General features: G+C 46.6%; 1 protein-coding gene across 3 annotated transcripts in view; it reads left to right on the forward strand.

Moving 5' to 3' along the window:
• Ppfia1 (PTPRF interacting protein alpha 1) overlaps window positions 1–18748 on the forward strand; it is an 80300-nt gene extending 61552 nt beyond the window's left edge. Inside the window, exons 20-29 of one of the 3 annotated variants that reach the window (XM_028771152.1) lie at window positions 3159–3240; window positions 3330–3530; window positions 6004–6066; window positions 10013–10188; window positions 10280–10377; window positions 12779–12954; window positions 13454–13522; window positions 14650–14815; window positions 16675–16745; window positions 17568–18748. In XM_028771152.1, the coding sequence (XP_028626985.1) occupies window positions 3159–3240; window positions 3330–3530; window positions 6004–6066; window positions 10013–10188; window positions 10280–10377; window positions 12779–12954; window positions 13454–13522; window positions 14650–14815; window positions 16675–16733 (1090 nt within the window). In that variant the 3' untranslated portion in view covers window positions 16734–16745; window positions 17568–18748. Of the gene's footprint in view, window positions 1–3158; window positions 3241–3329; window positions 3531–6003; window positions 6067–10009; window positions 10189–10279; window positions 10378–12778; window positions 12955–13453; window positions 13523–14649; window positions 14816–16674; window positions 16746–17567 lie in introns of all 3 variants that reach the window. The other 2 variants (XM_028771153.1, XM_028771154.1) reach the window with 2 other exon arrangements.
• Window positions 18749–18970: the final 222 nt, after the last annotated feature.

Genomic DNA, 18970 nt, shown 5'->3' on the forward strand with positions numbered 1-18970 from the left:
CACCCCCATTTCACCCCCTATCACTAGATAGAAGAGAAAGAAGGATAGAGGGGAGAGAGATCCCTGAGTCTACTTTATTTCTTCTTGTTTCTTCTTTGAACACAACTACTAACAAACTGCAAACAACCTCTCTAAATGACCAACCCCACCTATCAGGGAGATTATATATAATCTCCCTGATATATATATCTCCCTTCTGAAAATTTCCTGGGACTCCAAATGTCATTTAATCCCAGAAACTATCTGCAGTTGGCAAAACCATGCCTCTGCTAGAGCACGAGGCAGATCATAGTTGCTACAAAGCAGCCTTACATCCCCACACCTGGGATTAAAATAAAAGCATTTACTTAGAGTATTTCTGTGTTTTTTAAAGTAACCAAAACTCAGAATTGTCAAACTTGTCACTACAGGTGAGTCCTTGGAGCTCGGTGACTAGTCTGTTAGTCTACCCATTCAGTGAGCTCCAGGCTTAGTGAGAGACCTGTTCCAAAAAAGTAAGGTGGAGAGCCACTGAGGAAGACACCTGAAGTCGACTTCTAGGTTCCATATACATACAAACGCACATACATGTACATATGCTACACATATGTACACACACTGCATACAGACACAACCCAAGAAAGAGTTTTTTTTAAAAGATTTTTGTTTTTGTCACTGTTTTAAGGTTTGGGGCCATCGGCTAAAAAAGTTTTTGTTACCTGGAAAATTGACTCGTAAGAAAATAAATGTGGCTAGGTGTGGTGGCTCATGCCTTTAATCCCAGCACCTGGTAAGCAGAGGCTGGTGGATCTCTGTGAGTTCAAGGACAGCCTGGTCTATGGAACAAGTTCTAGGACAGCTGGAGTTAAACTCAGAGAAAGCTGTCTCAAAAAACTCAAAGAGAAAAGAAATGTCAGTGGGGGTTAAATGCCCTCCTTACCTTTTGTGACAGAGTCTTGCTGTGTAGCTTAGGCTGGCTTCAAACTTATGACAATCCTCCAGCCTCAGCTTCCTAAGTGTTGAGATTGTAAGCATGAACTGTCACATCCCTCTTACTACATTTACTTTAGCAGTTGTATGGAGCAGAAAGGCTCAATGGACTGTTGGCAGTCTGAGTCTGCAGAAGTCTACCTGGGAAAACTGGCTGAGTTGGGAGGGTATTGTTATGATCAAGGGGTCAGCCCATTCCCAGATGCAGTGGAGAGGAGGGAGGTAGAACTGTTCTCACAAGATATCTCGGGATTGAATCAGCTAGCCTTGCATGTCTATAGTTCTGACATTATGTTCCATGACACATGATTGGTGAATCTCACCATGTGCACCCCTCAAGAAATCTGAAATTGAAATTAAAGGTGGTGGCGCACACCTTTAATCCCAGGACTTGAGAGGCAGTGGCAGGCGGATTTCTGAGTTCAAGGCCAGTCTGGTCTACAAAGTGAGTTCCAGAACACCCAGGGCTACACAGAGAAACCCTGTCTCGAAAAACCAAAAAGAAAAGAAAAAAGAAAAGAAATCTGAGACTCAAATATGCAAGGTTTGTCATGGCTGTGTTTGGGCTATAAGCTTACAAACTGCCCAATAGGGAAGGCTAAGGAGGCAGAGGGAAGCCAGCTCTAGTCACCTTTTTAGGTCCTGCTTTTTATAATTGGTTGTCCTCAGTGTTGTCTTACTGGTTCCTAATTCATGTCCTACTGCTTCAACACTGTTCCTGCTGTTACACGGCTCTAAGAACCAGCAAAGGCTTTTTCCAATGCTGGAGGGAGTTCAGGGCACCCCAAGGGTGCAGCAGACTCCAGACACCGAGGGCTGCAGTGTGCTTGCTTAGCTAGCTACCCATTCTCTGCTTGGATCTGTTACTGCTGATAGCCAAAGTCTTAGCAAACGTCTCAGTCCTAGTCCATTCAGTGTGAACTTAGCTTAGATACTTTGTGGTCAGGCCACGTACCCAGAATGGTCGCTGCCTTGTGTCCTCAGAGTTTCTATCTTTTGGGGTTGATCTGCAAGGAGTGACTATGCTGCTTCCTGTGGCTTCTCTGCGTGTTCTGATAAGTGATACTAGCTGTCTTTGAGGAGAGTTTGTCTGGAGGAAGCAGAAAGTCCACCAGTCACCAAGTGCTTCAAGACACTAATTCTCTCCCTTGATAGCCAGGGTTGCTGTCAATCCCACAGACCCTCACTTCCTGAGCCCCACATGAGCACTATTTGACTGTCTCTTCTGGTTTTTGAGTAGCCCTGTTCCTCAGATCAGAAGTGCTATTTTGACTCTTCTTGAGACACCAAATAGTGCTGCTGCCCTGAGAATCTGCCTCTAGCCAGAAGCCAGTGACAGAAAGTAGCCATTGGCCATAGGAGCCAACAGTGACTGAAGAAGGCAGGCTTGAAGCTGTCTGTGACATTGTGACTGGAGGGAAAGCCCCTCTCTTGGCAGTTATCATGGAGCCAGGATTTGGGGGTTTGCTTTGATTTGGCAGATCTGCATCTCACATGAAGTATTTGTCTTTAGAAAAAAAAGATTCTGAATTTCTGGCTACTTCACGTACACACAGTGAGAAATACAATTTTGAGAAAGAACCTGTGTGTGGGGATAGAAGCACACCTGGTGTGTGCTAGGATGCAGTTTGCCCACTGTGCTGGCTCCCCAGGGCTTCAAACCATTCTGTTTTGTTTCTTGAGACAGGATCTCTATATGTAGCTCAGGCTGTCTTGGATCTCACTATGTAGACCAGGCTTGCCTTGGACTCACAGAGATCTACCCTCCTCTGCCTCCTGAATGCTGGGATTAAAGATGTGCCCCATTACTTGCAGTTTTGGCGGTACCATTCTTTAGGTGTAAGGACATGCAGCACTAGGTATTCATCTGCCAGCCTACATGTGCTCTCTTTCTAGCCAGGGTGAAGGGTGTGGTGCCTAGGATTTGCCCACATGCTACATGAACTTAGGTTTAAGGGCTACTGGGTGTCTCTCAAGCTGGTGCTCATTCTTTGAGAGAAGGTGGGATTCTCTGGAGATAAAGGCTCAGCCAGCTTGTCATGCAGGCATTCTGTAGTAAACAACAGCTAGTGTGCTATGAGTGGTACCAGTAGCTGGAGACTGGGAGAAAGTGGTGAGCACCTGATGTGTTTAGAAACCTGTCCAAGATGCCTACTTAACTGGTTGTTTTGAATGTGTCTCCCTCCTAGGCATGAGCTGCTGGAGGAGGCCCGCAGGCAAGGCTTGCCTTTCGCACAGTGGGATGGGCCCACAGTGGTGGTGTGGCTGGAGGTGAGTCCTCTTCACTTGCTGCAGTATAGGAGCTCACTAAGACCTCTCACACTTGCCTGATGCTCTGGCCTTCTTGTTCCCATGTCTAGCTCTGGGTTGGGATGCCTGCCTGGTATGTGGCTGCTTGCCGAGCAAATGTCAAGAGTGGTGCCATCATGTCAGCCCTGTCAGACACTGAGATCCAACGGGAGATTGGCATCAGCAACCCCCTGCACAGACTGAAGCTGCGGCTGGCCATCCAAGAGATAATGTCACTGACTAGCCCTTCTGCCCCACCCACATCCAGGACGGTAAGTCTCCAGTTATAAGCTCTTACGCTCAAGGAGGAAGGACTCTCCTGGAAGGCTTCAGACCACTCAACCTGCAACCCCCAGAAGGTCTCATTTAAAACATGGCTGCAGATAACCTTAGAACTTGCTTATAAGAATTGGATGACCCTTGGCCGGGTGGTGGTGGCACATGTCTTTAATCCCAGCACCTGGGAGGCAAAGGCAGGCAGATTTCTGAGTTTGAGGCCAGCCTGGTCTACAGAGTGAGTTCCAGGACAGCCAGGACTACACAGAGAAACCCTGTCTCAAACAACCAAAAACAAAAAAAAAGAATTGGATGACCCAAGACTAGCAAGCATTTTTGGGCTAGGGTATAGCTCTCTGTAGAGTACTTGCTTAGCATGTGAAAGATACTGGGTTCATCCCCGGCATTGGACAAAGGTTTTCATGAAAGTTTGGCTGAAGTTGAGCGTGAGGCCCATTTGATTTTGTGGGAGTATGAGGATCAGAGCTTTGAGTCCAGCAGTGATAACATATTGAGACCCCACTCAAGTTAAAAATGAAAGCTTTTCTAGAAAAAACTCAAGAAGAAAGGTGTTTAAAGGTAGAAATTGATTCTTAAAAAACCTTACTTGTGGGGTTGGAGAGATGGCTCAGCATTTAAGAATACTGGCTATTCTTCCAAAGGAGCTGGGTTCAATTCCCAGCACCACTTGGCAGCTCACAACTGTCTGTAATTCCAGTTCCAAGGGATCTGGCGTCCTCACACAAACATCTATGCAGGCAGAACACATCCTCACACAAACATCCTCACACAGACATCTATGCAGGCAGAACACCAATGCACATAAAAGTAGAAATAAATAATGTAAAAGCAAAACAAACCCTCACATGCATGTATTGTTCCTGTTGTCCTGATGGCTTCTGGGCAGGAACTGAGGAAGTGTACACTCTATACTCGTACTTCCTGCCTTTTGCCTTTCATGCCTGATGACCCCTTACCATGCAGAGTTGGAATTTGCATTCACACAGAATGAGCAACTTGCTGAGCAGGACACACACACACACACACACATACACACACACCCTGTGACTTCTTCACAGTGCAATAGTAGGGATCCAGGCTTTCTGACTTGACAGGGGTGGCTGCTAGTCTGGGCCTGTGGCTGGTCTGTCGCAGAGGTGGGATTGTGCCTCTTTATCTGCAGTACCCCCTCTAGATAGGGTGTGGACAGGAAGAACACTCCCTCCCTGCCATTTGTTGAGCACAAGGGAAGAACACTTAGACTTAGTTTGATGAATTAAAATTCACTTGTGTCCAGCCCCTTTCCTCCTTGTCTGTGAACTCTGTCACTCTGTCCGGCATGGGCTCGGTGGCAACATGTAAGGAATGAGCTGTTCACATTTTCTCTGGAGTGCTAGCTCTGCAGAGCACCTTGGATGGTACTAATGAGGGATAGCTGCTGCCACCCATTGTCCTGGTCACCAGAGAATGTACTTTTTTTTCTACTGGACAGTAATTTTTCTCTGTAAAAGTTAACCAAAAGGGAAAGCCAGACATGGCTGTACACCTGACTTAGCTTTAGTGACTGGAAAAACTCTGAAGTATCTTTGAGACATACTTTTCTGCAACAGCTTAAGGCCACACCCCAACTCAAACTTAAAGTGGTGAAATTTTTCTGTTCTCTGTGGGATGAACTTTGGGTTCTGTCTTCAGCTGTGGCTCAGACCTCTGATCCAGAGAATGGCGTTTGTTGCCACAAACCCTCCTGTTCCCTGGTAGTTTCATGTCAGAAAGGCATGTTCATTGAAGCCCCTCCAAAGTCTTCTTCAGCTTGTATGGGGAGCTACCACCATCTTAGCTTGGAAGTGTTCCCTCTATACTATTGGGTGGCATAGATTCCTCCCTTGAGCTTACAGTAACAAGCATGTAAATTTTAGTCCTGTCTCTAGCTGTGACAAGGAGGCAACCGGGACATGGTATGGTTAATTTTGGCCTGTGTGGGCTAGTCCCCTGGTGTATACCTGCCAGCAGGAAGAGGGGCCTTCTGCTGCTGTTGGATTGAGGCTGCTTGTGGGAGGGATTCCTTTAGGACGTGCTGGAGATAAATGAGACCCAGGGCCTTGCACTGATAGGCAGCTCTGGCACTGAGCCCTACCTCCGGTCCAGTGAGATTGTTGTAAGATAGTGAGCAGAGTTCTGAGAGAGCCAACATTTCTAAAAGTTTAAAATGGGCGTTGTTTTCTTTATTTATATATCCCAGGGGTAGACACAACAGCCCAGCCCTAGAAGCTGTGAGCTCTTCTATGTTGAGCAGTTGCTGGCAGGGTGTAGCTGCCAGCAGTGGGGCTGGGTTGATTGTGGCTTTTTATCATTTTCTGTGAAGAGTGGCCTTTGCCTCAGGCTCCTGTGCCTGAAGTTTATTTGTGTGCCCTCTCCTCTCTGTCATGCTTCCCTGGCCCTGGGATATGGCTGGTGCACTGGGTACCTTAGACCACAGGAAATGTCTGGTTGACACATGAAGAGATGGAAACGCTCACAGCCACACCACAAACGGTTAGTCACTGCAGCCTGCGTTTGCAGGGCACGTGCTGTGTCAGACCAGCTTGGGCTTTGGCCTTTCTGTTGGGAATGAAAGTGTTAATGTTCAGTTGTTTCACAGACATGTCCCCTCTTAGGTTATCAACTAAGTGTACAAACTGGAGTTTGTTTTGCTTTAGTTTTTTCTTCCCAGGATCTTACAGTTGTAGACATGCTTATTTAGATAGAATTGATTTGCCCTGGGGACAGAGCTCAGATTAGCACCTCACTATGATACTGGAACCCAGCTTTTCCCTCTTACTGATATGCTGGCATGGAAAGGGTGTATTTCTTGCATGAAAACCCCAGGCTGCTGGTGCTGCACAGACTGCATGCTGCTGCGATCCCAGCATGCTTACGTGTCTAACCATCCACGTTTGCCTGCTTGCCTTACCATAGCTTACAAACACTAATGGTTTGTTCTTTTGCATTCCTAACCATGTAACATCAGGAAGACGAGGAGGGAAGCTGGGCTCAGGTTGGCGTCTTTCTCTACCTACCTACCTTAACTGTGTGGCAACAGAAAGTGTCTGGGGTGGGGAAGTGTGGAACTTGTCTTTCTGGATGTTCTTAGAATTTCAGTCTGCTCTGTGTGGTTAATGATTTGAAAACTTAGACAAGCCCAGAGCAGGCTTGGCAGCGTCTCATGGACAACTTTGAACATTCTCACAGGAGCCTATGTGGTGGCTCTTCATGAGCACAAGTTTCTGTCAATGTGGGGTCCCGCACACAGGAGCCCACGCCTTTTAAAAGTACGCACAGAATTCCCTGCTGGAGTGACTTTAGTTTCAAGATCTCCTGATAGAAAAAGTATGAAATAATTTGCAAACCTCAAAGACAAGGATGTCTTTCCTGTGTCTCTGTTAGTGTCTTACTGAGTGCTGCCCTAATGCTGCATAGATTTAAAGATCTCACTGAGGAACACTGGGCATTTGCATTTTCCTGCTAAGGTTTTTTTTTTTTTTATTACATTTGGGTATTTGTGTTTATCTATGTCTGTGTGCACATGCCACAGTGAGGTCAAAGAGCAATGCAGGAGTGTTGCTTCTCTTTCTTCCCCATGTGGGTTTCAGGGATGGAACTGTTTTCAGGCTTGTTGGTGAGTGGCTCTGCCCACTGAGCCCTCTTGCTGTATTTGCATTCTCAGTCCCCCCATTCGGGCAGCTCAGATGCATGATAGTTTTTCCATCCTTGGATTTTAGCAGCATTCATTGCTGAGACTGAGCTGCAGACCTGGACAAATAATATTCTTAGTTTTCCCAGCCACAGGCAGCTGCCTCCCTCTATCGGTGTCGCTGTGATCAAAAAAAAAAAAAAAGACACTGGCTCTGGACCACCGGTCTTGCTATGTTCTGCCTCCCTGACGTTACCCAGCCTGGCTAGTAGCTCCTTATAGGCAGCTGGGTAATTTATCATGATCGCAGGGTACCTCACATGTCCATGCAGAGTGATTCCAGTTCGTTGTAGAAATAGATGCATGTTTCAGGCTAGGAAGTGTGAGCAGCATGCTTTGCAGCGGAGTGTGAAAGAAGGGGCTTGTATCTATCACTCTTCCACAATCCTCTTCCCAACTGAGCTGTTAGGCAAAGGCCTCAGCCTGCTCTCCCTCGCAGGATAACGTGTGGACACTGCAGAACCATCAACATGCAGTGTGGCCATGGCCCTGCTTCTTTGTAGCCTAAGTTTGCTGAGTCTGGGTTGTGTCTGCGCTGTGCAGAGTTTTCCTGTCCTAGGGCATCTGGCTCTGTGTGTCCTCTCTTTCCTAGCTTATCTCAGCATCCTAGGAGAAAAGGAGGGCTCCCTGGACTGAGCCCTCTCTGCAGCTGCCACCACAAAGAAGAGATTGGCGTGCATAGGAAGCATTCAGATGGAACAGTGCTGCCTCATTTGGCCCGCCCTTTATAGGATCTTCCTCATTCTACCCTTCAAAGAAGGCAGAGCTAGGCCACAAAATAGCTGAGGGTCCCTGTGCTGGTGGACAATGACATCTTGTGATGATCCAGAGTGCTTAGGGACAGTAATAGAATAGTTCTTTCAGTAGAGCTTCAGTGTCCTTGTTGGGTCTGACTCATTCTTTCTGCCTTAGCTGGAGCAGGTGAACAGTGGAGGGAGGCTGCTTTCATTTCGCAGCATCAAGTCACCCGTTCTCTCTACCTGTTCATCTCCACAGGAGAGACCTGTTGAGTCATTAGAAGTGATGTTTTTAACCTAGGTTTCCAGTTGGTTCTTAGTCTGTAGAAATGGATCCCTCCCTGTTTATACTGCCTAGCACAACCTGTGTCTTGGCCTGGGGGCAGTTGTGCAGCTTCCTGCCTCCGTTGGTCCTGTCCTTTGTGAATGAAAGGACCGACTGACTTCCTTCCCTGCTCACTGGCTCTGTGTGTCTTCTTGCCCCGTGCTGGTGGTTCAGTGCTGGTAGTTAGAGAGGACGCAGCTGCACTTCTTGTGGATGAGCATTCAGTTCAGCCCCTTCTCAGGTGCTCTGTGCTGCTTGGAGGTGCGCTCACTTCATTCCCAGAATGCTGAGTTCTCCACAGTGAAGGGAGAGCCTTTCATGGGTGTTTCTGTATCTTTTGTAGTATTATGCTTTTCCGCTATTCACTTTCCCAAATGTTGATCCAGATTATGCTCCCATGACAATAAGCCTCTCAGTATCAGGTCTTATTTGATGGCATTACAGATTCTTGCACTGTTATTTTGAAAGTGTGTTAATTTACAAATGTTTGGAAGGTATTTTGGTGTTTTTAGCCATTATCCCTTTGAGACAGAGTCTTGTGTTACCAAGGCTAGTTTCTGACTTTTAACTCTAAACAGCCATCCCATCTTGGCCTATTGAATAGGTGGAGGAACTATGGATTTGTGACACTGTATTTGGCCAGTTGCTAGTTTCCTTTTTCTTCCATCTTTTCCACCTATCTTTATAGCTGGATCTTGACCCATAGCCCAGGCCAACCTTCAACTTGCAGAAGTCCTCAGACCTCAGCCTCATAAGTACTGGAATTATAGATTCTGATTTAGTTTTTCGAGTCAGAAAATACTGTGCAGTTTAGCTTCTAAGCATATTGAGAGCTGGGCTGTCGCTCTGTGGCCAAGCTGTACATGAGGCCTGATTCAGTCTGCATCACACCAAGCCAAACACATTCCAGATGTGTTATGAGTCTGTGCGACTGTCAACCATAACTTGTGAGCAGCTCAGAAAGTTGACTGTGATGTGCCATCCTTGAGATAGTGGCCTCCAGGACCACATGAGCTGGTGTGATGGAGTGTGCGGTTCTGCATCTTGTCTTGGACAGTATGGTAGTACCCTCTCAAGAAAAAGAAGGGAAGTGTTCCCGTGTCAGGTGGAGAATCCTGGAGAGCATAAGTAGACCAAGTTAATTGAGAATTGCTGCATTGTGCTGAGTCTTTTCAAGGAAAAGCTGCTTTATAGCACTCCTCTCTTTTGTGCTTTTGGTTGGAAGGAGTATTTATGTCTTGTTTATAGTTGTATATTTTTCTTTTTCTTCACTGAATTCTGTTAGCTATTAAATTTTTTTCTAATCAGCTTTTGCTGCTTTTTAAATAAACATTTTATTTATGAAAAAGTGTTAAAACCAAAGTCAAAACCAGCCAGAGATAATTTTAATGGGTCAAGTTGAACCTGTCCTTCAAACTTGTTCATGAGTCGTGGTCATTCTTAGTTGCTGTTCAGAAGGGGCTCTGCAGTTGGCTGTGGTTTCCTTGTGGCTTGTTTAGATAGGTTAACTCAGCAGTGAGCCCTAGACTTTTCATGACTCCTTTTGTCTGAAGTCTTACTAACTTTTAAGTGATGGGATGGGAGATCGATCACCCAGGAGTTACCAAGTCCAGTGTTGTCATTAGTCTTCAGAAAATGTGGGAGATTCGAAGTCCATAACTAATGTTACCCACTTACTAAAAGCAGACGCTAGCATATGGGGACATGAACCATGAGTGGATCGGTAACGAGTGGCTGCCCAGCCTGGGCCTGCCGCAGTACCGCAGCTACTTCATGGAGTGCCTTGTGGATGCCCGGATGCTGGACCACCTGACTAAGAAAGACCTTCGAGGGCAGCTGAAGATGGTAGACAGCTTCCACAGGCAAGTGGACACTCGCCACACTTCTCTCTGGCTGAGGCTTGCCCTGTTTCGAGCTCCACATAATCTCTTTTTATTGTGTCTCTGTAAACAGAAACAGTTTCCAGTGTGGAATTATGTGCCTGAGAAGGTTGAATTATGACCGAAAAGAACTGGAAAGAAAAAGAGAAGAAAGTCAGAATGAGACAAGAGGTGAGTTCCCTGCCTGGACACTGGTCTCCAGCTTCAGTGGGGTGGAGCACCTGCCAAGCAGCACTAGGAGGAATCTTGAAAGGCTCTAGGTGGAGGCACTGGCCTACCCTGAGGAAGATGGAAAGGAGTGATAGAGAGCTTGCCTGTATAGTCATCAGTACTGGTACTTTTCCTGTGACATTAGTGTGTTGTCATTTGGTTATGTGTGTCCTGTGTGTTGCCATTTAAAACTGAAGAACAGTAGCCGGGCGGTGGTGGCACACGCCTTTAATTCCAGCACTTGGAAGGCAGAGGCAGGCGGATTTCTGAGTTCGAGAGTTCGAGGCCAGCCTGGTCTACAGAGTGAGTTCCAGGACAGCCAGGGCTACACAGAGAAACCCTGTCTCGAAAAACCAAACCAAAAAAAAACAAAAACAAAAACAAAGCAAAACTGCAGAACAGTGGTGAGTGCTGCATACTCTCTGGGATAAGGATGACATGCTTAGCTGTTGGGTACTCAAGAGTCTTGATCCCACAGGAGAGGTAGGAGGCCCCAAGGCTATCCTCAGTCTACTCGTGGAGGGCAGCAGCATGGATGGGGGAGGGCATACAGAAGCAGAACAGGCTGTAGGGTGGCTGCTTTCCTCTAGGGCCTTCTTCCCTGCTGCAGCCCCAGTGATGGAGACAGTTACTTACTTGAAGAGACAGTTTCAGAAGTCAGGAAGTCATTGATGATTTTAGCAATGGTTCTGAACTGAGTGGGCACGAAATGTTTTAGTCTCTGTCACTTAATCTCTTTGCTGCTCACCACACCCCTAGAAATGCTGTTTTTAATAAGAAAAACAAAATATGAAAAAGATGAGAGGTAGCCAGGCAGTAGTGGTGCACACCTTTAATCCCAGCACTCCTGAGTAAGCAGAGGCAGGAGGATCTGTATGTATTTAAGGCCAGCCTGGTCTATAGAGTGAATTCCAAAACGATCAAGGCTGCACAGAAACCCTGTCTCAAACAATAGCAACAACAACAAAAAGAGAAAAGCAGAAACAAACTGCACATTTGAAGGGCAGTTTGTCCTGTGCTGTTACCTGAATCCTGGGAATGGCCTCTTTTTCAGAGCAGCATTTGGGGGGCAGAATGGTGAATCTGCTGCATTGTTCTCTGGGGCCCTCTGGGTTCCTGCACTTGACAGGAACTGTCTTTGGAAGTGCTTGGGCATATTTTTAGACTGACTATTCTTAGCTCTCCATTAGTGCTAATGGAGTACTGTACCTGTCACAAGGTGTAGCCTCCAGAGCCTCTGTGCTAGAGAATGTCTTCCGGTTTCTCTGTGAGTACTGGGCATGGTGACATATGTCTGTGACCCCAGCACTCAGGAAGCTAAGGCAAGAAGAAGGACCATGTTTGTTCAAGGCCAGCTGAAGCTCCAAAGTGAGACCTAGTCTTAAGAAAATAAATGAGAAAAACATTGAAGATATTTGTATCATGTGCTGGCTAGTTGGTTTCATGTCAACTTGACACAATCTAGAGTCATTGGAAAGGAGGGGGCCTCAGTTGAGAAAATGTTCCCATAAGATCCAGCTGTAGGAAGACTTGTAGGGCATTTTCTTAATTAGGATTGATGTGGCAGGACACAGCCCATTTTAGTAGTACTGGATTCTATAAGAAAGCAGACTCCACAAGCCATGGGAGCAAGCCAGTAAGCAGTGTTCTCCATGGCCTCTGCATATTCCTATCCTGCATGAGTTCCTGCTTTTGATCATGAACCATGAGTGAAATAAACCCTTTACTCCCCAGGTTGCTTTTGATTATGGTCATCACAGCAATAGTAACCCTAAATAAATAAGGCACACTATAAAGTAAATTAAAATAAAAATGTTTAACTTGAGCAAAAGTTTGAATACAAGATATGTTGGCTACACAGAAGAAACCCCGGAAGACTAAGGAGCATGGGCTGGATAGTGATGGGAGCTTCCTCGGCCCTGCCCTGCTTCCCTGGGTCACTGCACAGTTCCTGTGGAGGGGGGAGTGGGAGTGCCCAGCATCCCAGCAAACTGTGTTCCATGGATAGCTGCCCGGAACATGCAGGCTGAGCAAGTGTCTAGTCTATGGAGGTGGCTCTGTCTGTGATGGGAAGAATCTGCTTTGATTCTCAGGTTTGTAGGCTGTTGCTCCATTCTGTTCCTGGAAGTGGAATGAGTTCTGTCTCTTTCCCCTGGGTTCCCTGGAGTAGTTCCAGTGGCTTCTTAGAGTGGTGTGGATAGGATTCCTATGTGAGGGCTGTGGTATCTGTGATGCTGGCACCCGGGGGCTTGGGGTCTGTTTCAGGGTTTGTACCAGGAAGGGTATTCATTTGTGCTGCAGGGAGGGTATTGTGAGTGGAGCATTTCTGAGGCTACTATACACTTACTTTACTCTCTTGCAGATGTGCTTGTGTGGAGCAATGACCGGGTGATTCGCTGGATCCTGTCGATTGGCCTTAAAGAGTATGCCAACAACCTAATAGAGAGTGGTGTCCATGGAGCACTTCTGGCCTTGGACGAGACTTTCGATTTCAGTGCCCTGGCACTCTTGTTACAGATTCCAACACAGAATACGCAGGTGACCCCAGAGCTGTCAGGCCTATACCTTGCCAGTATTCCAGAAGTCCTGATTGCACATGCTCACTTGTTCCCTCCAGTTCAGGGACAGTTTAACATTTCGTAGCTAGTGAAGACTTTTTGTAGCTCTATAGTGACGGAATGTCCATAGAGAGTCAACAGAAGCTTAGTGCTATGCTTGTATCTGCTTTCTGTTTCAAGCATACTGCATGGAAGTTTTTATTAATTTAGCTTTTGTGGTCATTGCTTTACTTAATTTTCTTTGCTTCATGAGCATGTTTGAAAATGTAAAATTTCCATTTCTCTACAGAACAGCAACATTAGCTCATACTCCAGCCTCCTGCATAGTACTTGCTATGGCTCCTCCCCCTCAAATACACCCACAGATTAGATGTAATGTTTGGATTCCATCATGGGTCAGAGTGTCCCTGGCAGTGGGCTATAACAGCGTCCTTCTCAGTAATTGATGAAAGCTTTGGTGGCTTTTTTTACTGTTTTAGGCTCGAGCTGTCTTGGAAAGAGAATTCAACAACCTTTTGGTCACAGGAACTGATCGGAGGTTTGATGAGGTGAGCACTCAGCCTGATGGTCTTGTTCTGTTTTGTCTGCTTTTTTTTTCCCTGGTGTTGGGGCTGGAAATTGGTCCCTAAAGCCCAGCCCAGCCCACACGTGTATTCCTAGGTATTGAGTGGGCCCCATTTCAACACATTTAGAACCATATGGGAAATGCTGCTTAAGGAGTGTGGACATCAATTCAAATATATACATACACAGATGCTGGTGTTGAGAGAGCCAGTTGCATTGACAGTCTACTGGTGGGCATGCCCAGCCCAGAAAAGAATGGGTTTCGTTTTGTTTTGCTTGTTTCAAGGTAGGGTTTTTCTGGGTAGCTGTAGTTGTCCTTGAACTCCCTCTATAAGACCAGGTTGGCCTCAAACTCGCAGAGATTTACCTGCCTCTGCCTCCTGAATACTGGGTTTTAAAGGCACACACCACTACCGTCCAGCAAGAATGATTTTAATATTTTTTTTTTCTATTTAGGGTTTTGTTTGTTTTGAGAAAGTGTCTTACTATGTAGCCCAGGCTAGCTTTGAACTTGCAGCATTTTGCCTTAGCCTTCCAAATGATGGGATCGCAATTCCCTCAGCATTCCTGGCTGATTGTTGGCTTTTGATGTCCCACAAATGATTTATCAAGGCATAAAACTCGGTGAAGCCCAGAAGCAGCAACTATTTTATTATATTCTAGGAAGAAATGACCATTCTGCTCCAGCCAAGAGCTCTGTGTCTTGGAGAGAGATGTGTCTGAGAAATATATTTGTTCAAACCTGTTACTTCTTTCCTCTTGAAACCTGTCATCACGTGTAAGGACTGTTATCATTGGGCCTTGAAAAAATTTGACAAAAAGAACAGAGGCTACCTCTGAAGATACAGGTCTTGTTGGCTGTGACCCCGTCTGTGAGGTGGTTTCTGTGTGACAAAGGTCACAGCCCTGGACTGATCTAAGTTCTGCAGGGGTTGCCAGAGGAGTATCTCCACAGCCCTTTTCTGTTGTAGATCTGGACTAGGCAGGCAATTGTGCTGTCATGGTGAAAGTTAGCTACACACATGGCCAGAGCCCTGTGATCCAACAACATTCAAAGAACATGGGCCTGGCTGATTACTGTTAGTTAGTACTTGTCTTCTTGGTTTGCCAGGATGATGACAAAAGCTTCAGGAGGGCACCTTCCTGGAGGAAGAAGTTCAGACCAAAGGACATCCGTGGCTTAGCCTCTGGCTCTGCAGAGACGTTGCCTGCCAACTTCCGAGTCACCTCCTCTATGTCATCTCCCTCTATGCAGCCAAAGAAGGTTCAGATGGATGGTATGTGGTGGGCCCTGTAACCACCACATGTGGGGAGTGGCCACTGACTGCTCCCAGGACACTGGAGTGCAGCTGCATGCTCCTCAGGTGTATTTGTTGTTCAGCTAACCCTAACATTGGATCAACACGATTAACCACCAAAGTAACAGAAACTAAGAAAATTGTTTGATTGAATCTTAACCTGTTTTCCATAGGTTTAATACTGTCTGTTCTTGGGACTAGGTAGAGCCCATGCTGTGAGATCAGAGCTGACAGACAGCACAGGTGTGTCTGCTCTATGTTGCATGCCAAAGCCCTGACCACAACTCGCTCCTAAGACAGGGTCTTACTGTAGTAGCTTAGGTTGTCTTCAGAGTCACAGTAAGCTTCCTGCCTCAGCTTTGTGAATGCTAAAATTACAGGCATAAGCTACAACAACTGGCAAATTGTAAATAATGCAGTTTCCACCTTTTTCTGCTCTGTTAGTCATATGTCCCTGTTAATAGGACAGGGAAGATAGGCTGAACTAGATGGTCCCCAGCCAGAGATGGTGGGGTACAGCTGACAGAGTGGACCCCGGACTTCTGACAAGACAGAAGCCAGAGGTTTGCCTAGAACTTTGCTGCTAGAAGGCACATGACCTTGAGAAGGCATGTTCTTGAGCAAGCCCTCTGGCTATGCCGTATATTCCTAAGGAGGTTTTAATAACTGACAGCCTCATACTGGAAGCAGCCAAACCTGAGTCTTAACAGGCAAGCTCCTCTTTGCCAATGCAGGTGATGGGTTAGCTATGTTCTTTTCGAATTCTTGGTCTCACTGCACAAACCAGAGACATGCAAAGAAGCAGAGCTTTACTGGGCTAGACTCCTCGAGAGCATATCAGGTAGAAAGCTCTGGCTGCTTTGGCCATGGTTCGGTATTGTGTTTCAAGGGAAGGTCCAGTCTGTCTGCTCAGAGCAACTTCGTAAGAACCAGTGTGAGTCTGCTGTGCCAGCCTAGCTCAGGCTGAATGGGTGCATGCAGGCTTTTCCTTGTTATAAGCCACACTTCCTCAGTGAAGCACTAGTGCTCTAAGAATGGGAGTTTAGAGAGAAAGCAGCCTAGAAAGAGGCGTAGGTGTCTAGGTGGAGGTGGCTTCCTCTACTCTCACATATGAGAAGGCATCTGCTGGCCACCAGCTGTGCTGAGAACTTCATCTAAAGGAGGAAGGCTGAGATTCAGTGTTCATGGCAGGCATTCCTTCCACTAAGCCAGCTGTCCCAGTGGCTCTGAGAGTGTGGCTGTGGGAACTTAGCATTCTCCTTGTACACAGGCCCATTCTGTCTCTTAGGCCATGCTGGCTGTTTATTAAATGACAACCAGTATCTCAGTGGTTTCCATGGTATCTGATGGAATCTGAGTCTGGGCATAGGTTTCCTAAGAGAAGCCACTGTCCTGGTCATCCTGCCCTTTACCTCTGCCCCATTTCATGGAGCCCTCCACCTTAGGAGTGTGGCTACAGCCCTTCCCAGAGTCCCTCTTGGGGCTGAGATTTACCTGTGGATGCTTGGAGGTGTAGTATTCTTGTGTAAGGTCTGTGGTGCAGTCTCAGGAGAAACCTGGTGGTCCCTTTCATATTTGTCATTTACATGGGTGCCTGAGATTGTGTTTGTGATGCTTGCTCGTTGCTGCTTCTGAGTTAACTGCCAGTTTCCAGGCTCTCAGAGGGAGCGTCTGAGCTACCATGGTGTTCCTGCCTGGCTCCTTCCCCTCAGCAGGCTATCCTTCCATTACTCCAGAAGTCCCGATAGTGTGGAATATCTTTTTTTGTCTCCTTGTGTGATGTTTAACACTAACTGCACGCTGTGTTTGCATGCTTCCTCCCATGCTTGTGGAGACAGGTAGTGTGTCCGGATCACAGAGGTTGGACTCTGCCACAGTCAGGACTTACTCCTGCTAGAGCCTCCTGCTGGTGAGTAGAGAGCTGCTGCTCCAGACACCCCCAGTAGAGACCAGGTGGGCCACTTCATGTCCACCCGGCGTTGGCAGCTTTGGACCATGAGAGCCAACCTCAGTTATTTGGGAACTGAAAGAATACAGTTCTCCTGACACTTGGTGCCACAGGTGGTGGACAGTGACCACAGAGGGTGAAAATCTTATTTTTTCTCTGTGTGTGTGTCTGTGTGAATGTGTTTGTGAGTGGGTATGTGCATGTGTGAGTGCAGGCGCCAGAAGAGTCCAAGTGACAGTGTCAGATCCCCTAGAGCTAGAGTTATATGCAGCTTTGGGCAGCCTGATGTGGTGCTGGGAACGGAACTCGGGTCTTCTGCAGGAGCAGTCAGTGTCCTTAACTGTTGAGCCATCTCTCTAGACTTTCTAGGTGTTGGCTGATGTCATGGAGGGTGAGGGGTGAGAACAGTCCTCTGCACTGGTGTGACTCTTTCAGCTGTTCAAGTACAGCTCCCCATGTGTGGCTCCTCCTGTGCTGTTTAGTCATCAGGTGGCTGCTGACGTGATACTACCGCCCTCAGTCTAGACAGCTGTTGTTTAAACATCCAGCTAAGGGTGGCTCTCCCAGGCCCAGCCGCCCTCATCCCTCTTTGCTCCTAAGCCCCCTCTTTCTCAGGACTGCTATCCTACTGGGATCAGGACTGGTTTTGTTTGTTTGTTTTTGTTTTCTGCTTTTAATATCTTTAGACATATGCTTGGGGCCTGGTCCTAGGTGACAGGTGGCTATGGGGTGGCCCTGTGTGGGCAGCCTGTTCTGAGAGGAAGTGTCTTTGCTTACTTGCAGTTTACCCACACTACTTCTACAGATGATGCCGCTGAGGCACGGACGGTGCAGAGTTCATGGAGCCCCATCTGGCAACTCTTGCTATGTGGACCCAAGATATTTTATTACAGAGTTTTTAAACTAGTGAAGAAAAAAATCATAAATACCATAGAGAACCTATTTTAGAATTGACTGTTTCTTATATTTATGTAAACTTATACTTCCTCATTTATATAGCTACTTACTCTTTCATGTATATCCAAGCTATAAATATCCTTTGAGTCAATTCATGTTCTTATACCTAATTTTAGTCTTTTAAATGAATGTACTGTAATGCTTGTGTATAAATCTGAGCAAATATAGGGCTTTTGTAAATTATGCATTTACTGTAATTATTCCTGCTTAATTTTTTAATGATGAACCCGACAGAGGAAAGGATTTTGCTACGTTTATAAAGTCATCATGATACAAGCCATGTGCGTTCTCCTCTACCCAGCTCTGCAACAATCATTCTGAAAGAAGCAGACTTTATTTTCTGGTGTTTTCTGTCATATTTTAATGACTTACCTTAACCGTACTTTTTCTAGACAAAATCTTAGCTTCCATTAGGCTTGAGACTGATGGTCAGGATTCTGTGGACAGCCCTTATCCTGACCACATCCCTGGCCCTGCTCTGGACATGGGTGGATTGTCTCCAAAGGCTGAGCAGAGCAGTGAGCTGGGAGCAGCACTCTACAGGGGCAGGGTGGCCTCACCTGCAGACTGAGCAGCTGATGGAGCCTTGCAGCCACCTCCCTCCCTCCACACTCTTCAAGGACCAATCATGGGGCAGGTGCTCATTTCCTGACTGGGGCAGAACAACAGGTGAAAGCAAGAGACCTCAGCGGAGCGGGCAGCCTGCAACTCCAATAAAGGCCTTATTTCTCTTGTGTCAACTGTCTTACATTTATTTGTAACTGTTGTAAGAGTGGACCTGGTTCTCCACTCCGCTGTCTTGGCAGCCTTCTGACTGACTTCAGTGAACTAAGAAGCCACAGGGCTCAGGCACACTTGTGCATATTTATTGTTTAGCTGATGTGGGAGAGGCTTTTATATTTGCTTTCTGCTTTTAATTCATCTGGACAATTGGTTGTTCTGTTTTTCTGTTAATCGTTTGTGACCCTCTGGATTATATAACAAAGTCTGTGCAGTCAACTTCTGAACTGTTTTTATCACAGTGTTATTTATTGCTTTTTTTTTTTTTTTTTCAATAAAGTCCCCAGCATTTTCCACTGCCAGTTAAGAATGCTGTGAACAAGCGTCGGCTGCCTTTTGCTCTGTTGAAGGTGCAGCAAAGTGAGAGAAGCCACAGGGCTGGAATGTCCTGGGGAAACCCCAGGACTGAGGCCAAAGCGTGGCACTAGCGAGAGTGGCCAAAGCAGGCA

This window comes from Grammomys surdaster, unplaced genomic scaffold (assembly GCF_004785775.1).
Source record: "Grammomys surdaster isolate TR1022 unplaced genomic scaffold, NIH_TR_1.0 205, whole genome shotgun sequence".
In the NCBI taxonomy this organism is placed as follows: Eukaryota; Metazoa; Chordata; class Mammalia; order Rodentia; family Muridae; genus Grammomys; species Grammomys surdaster.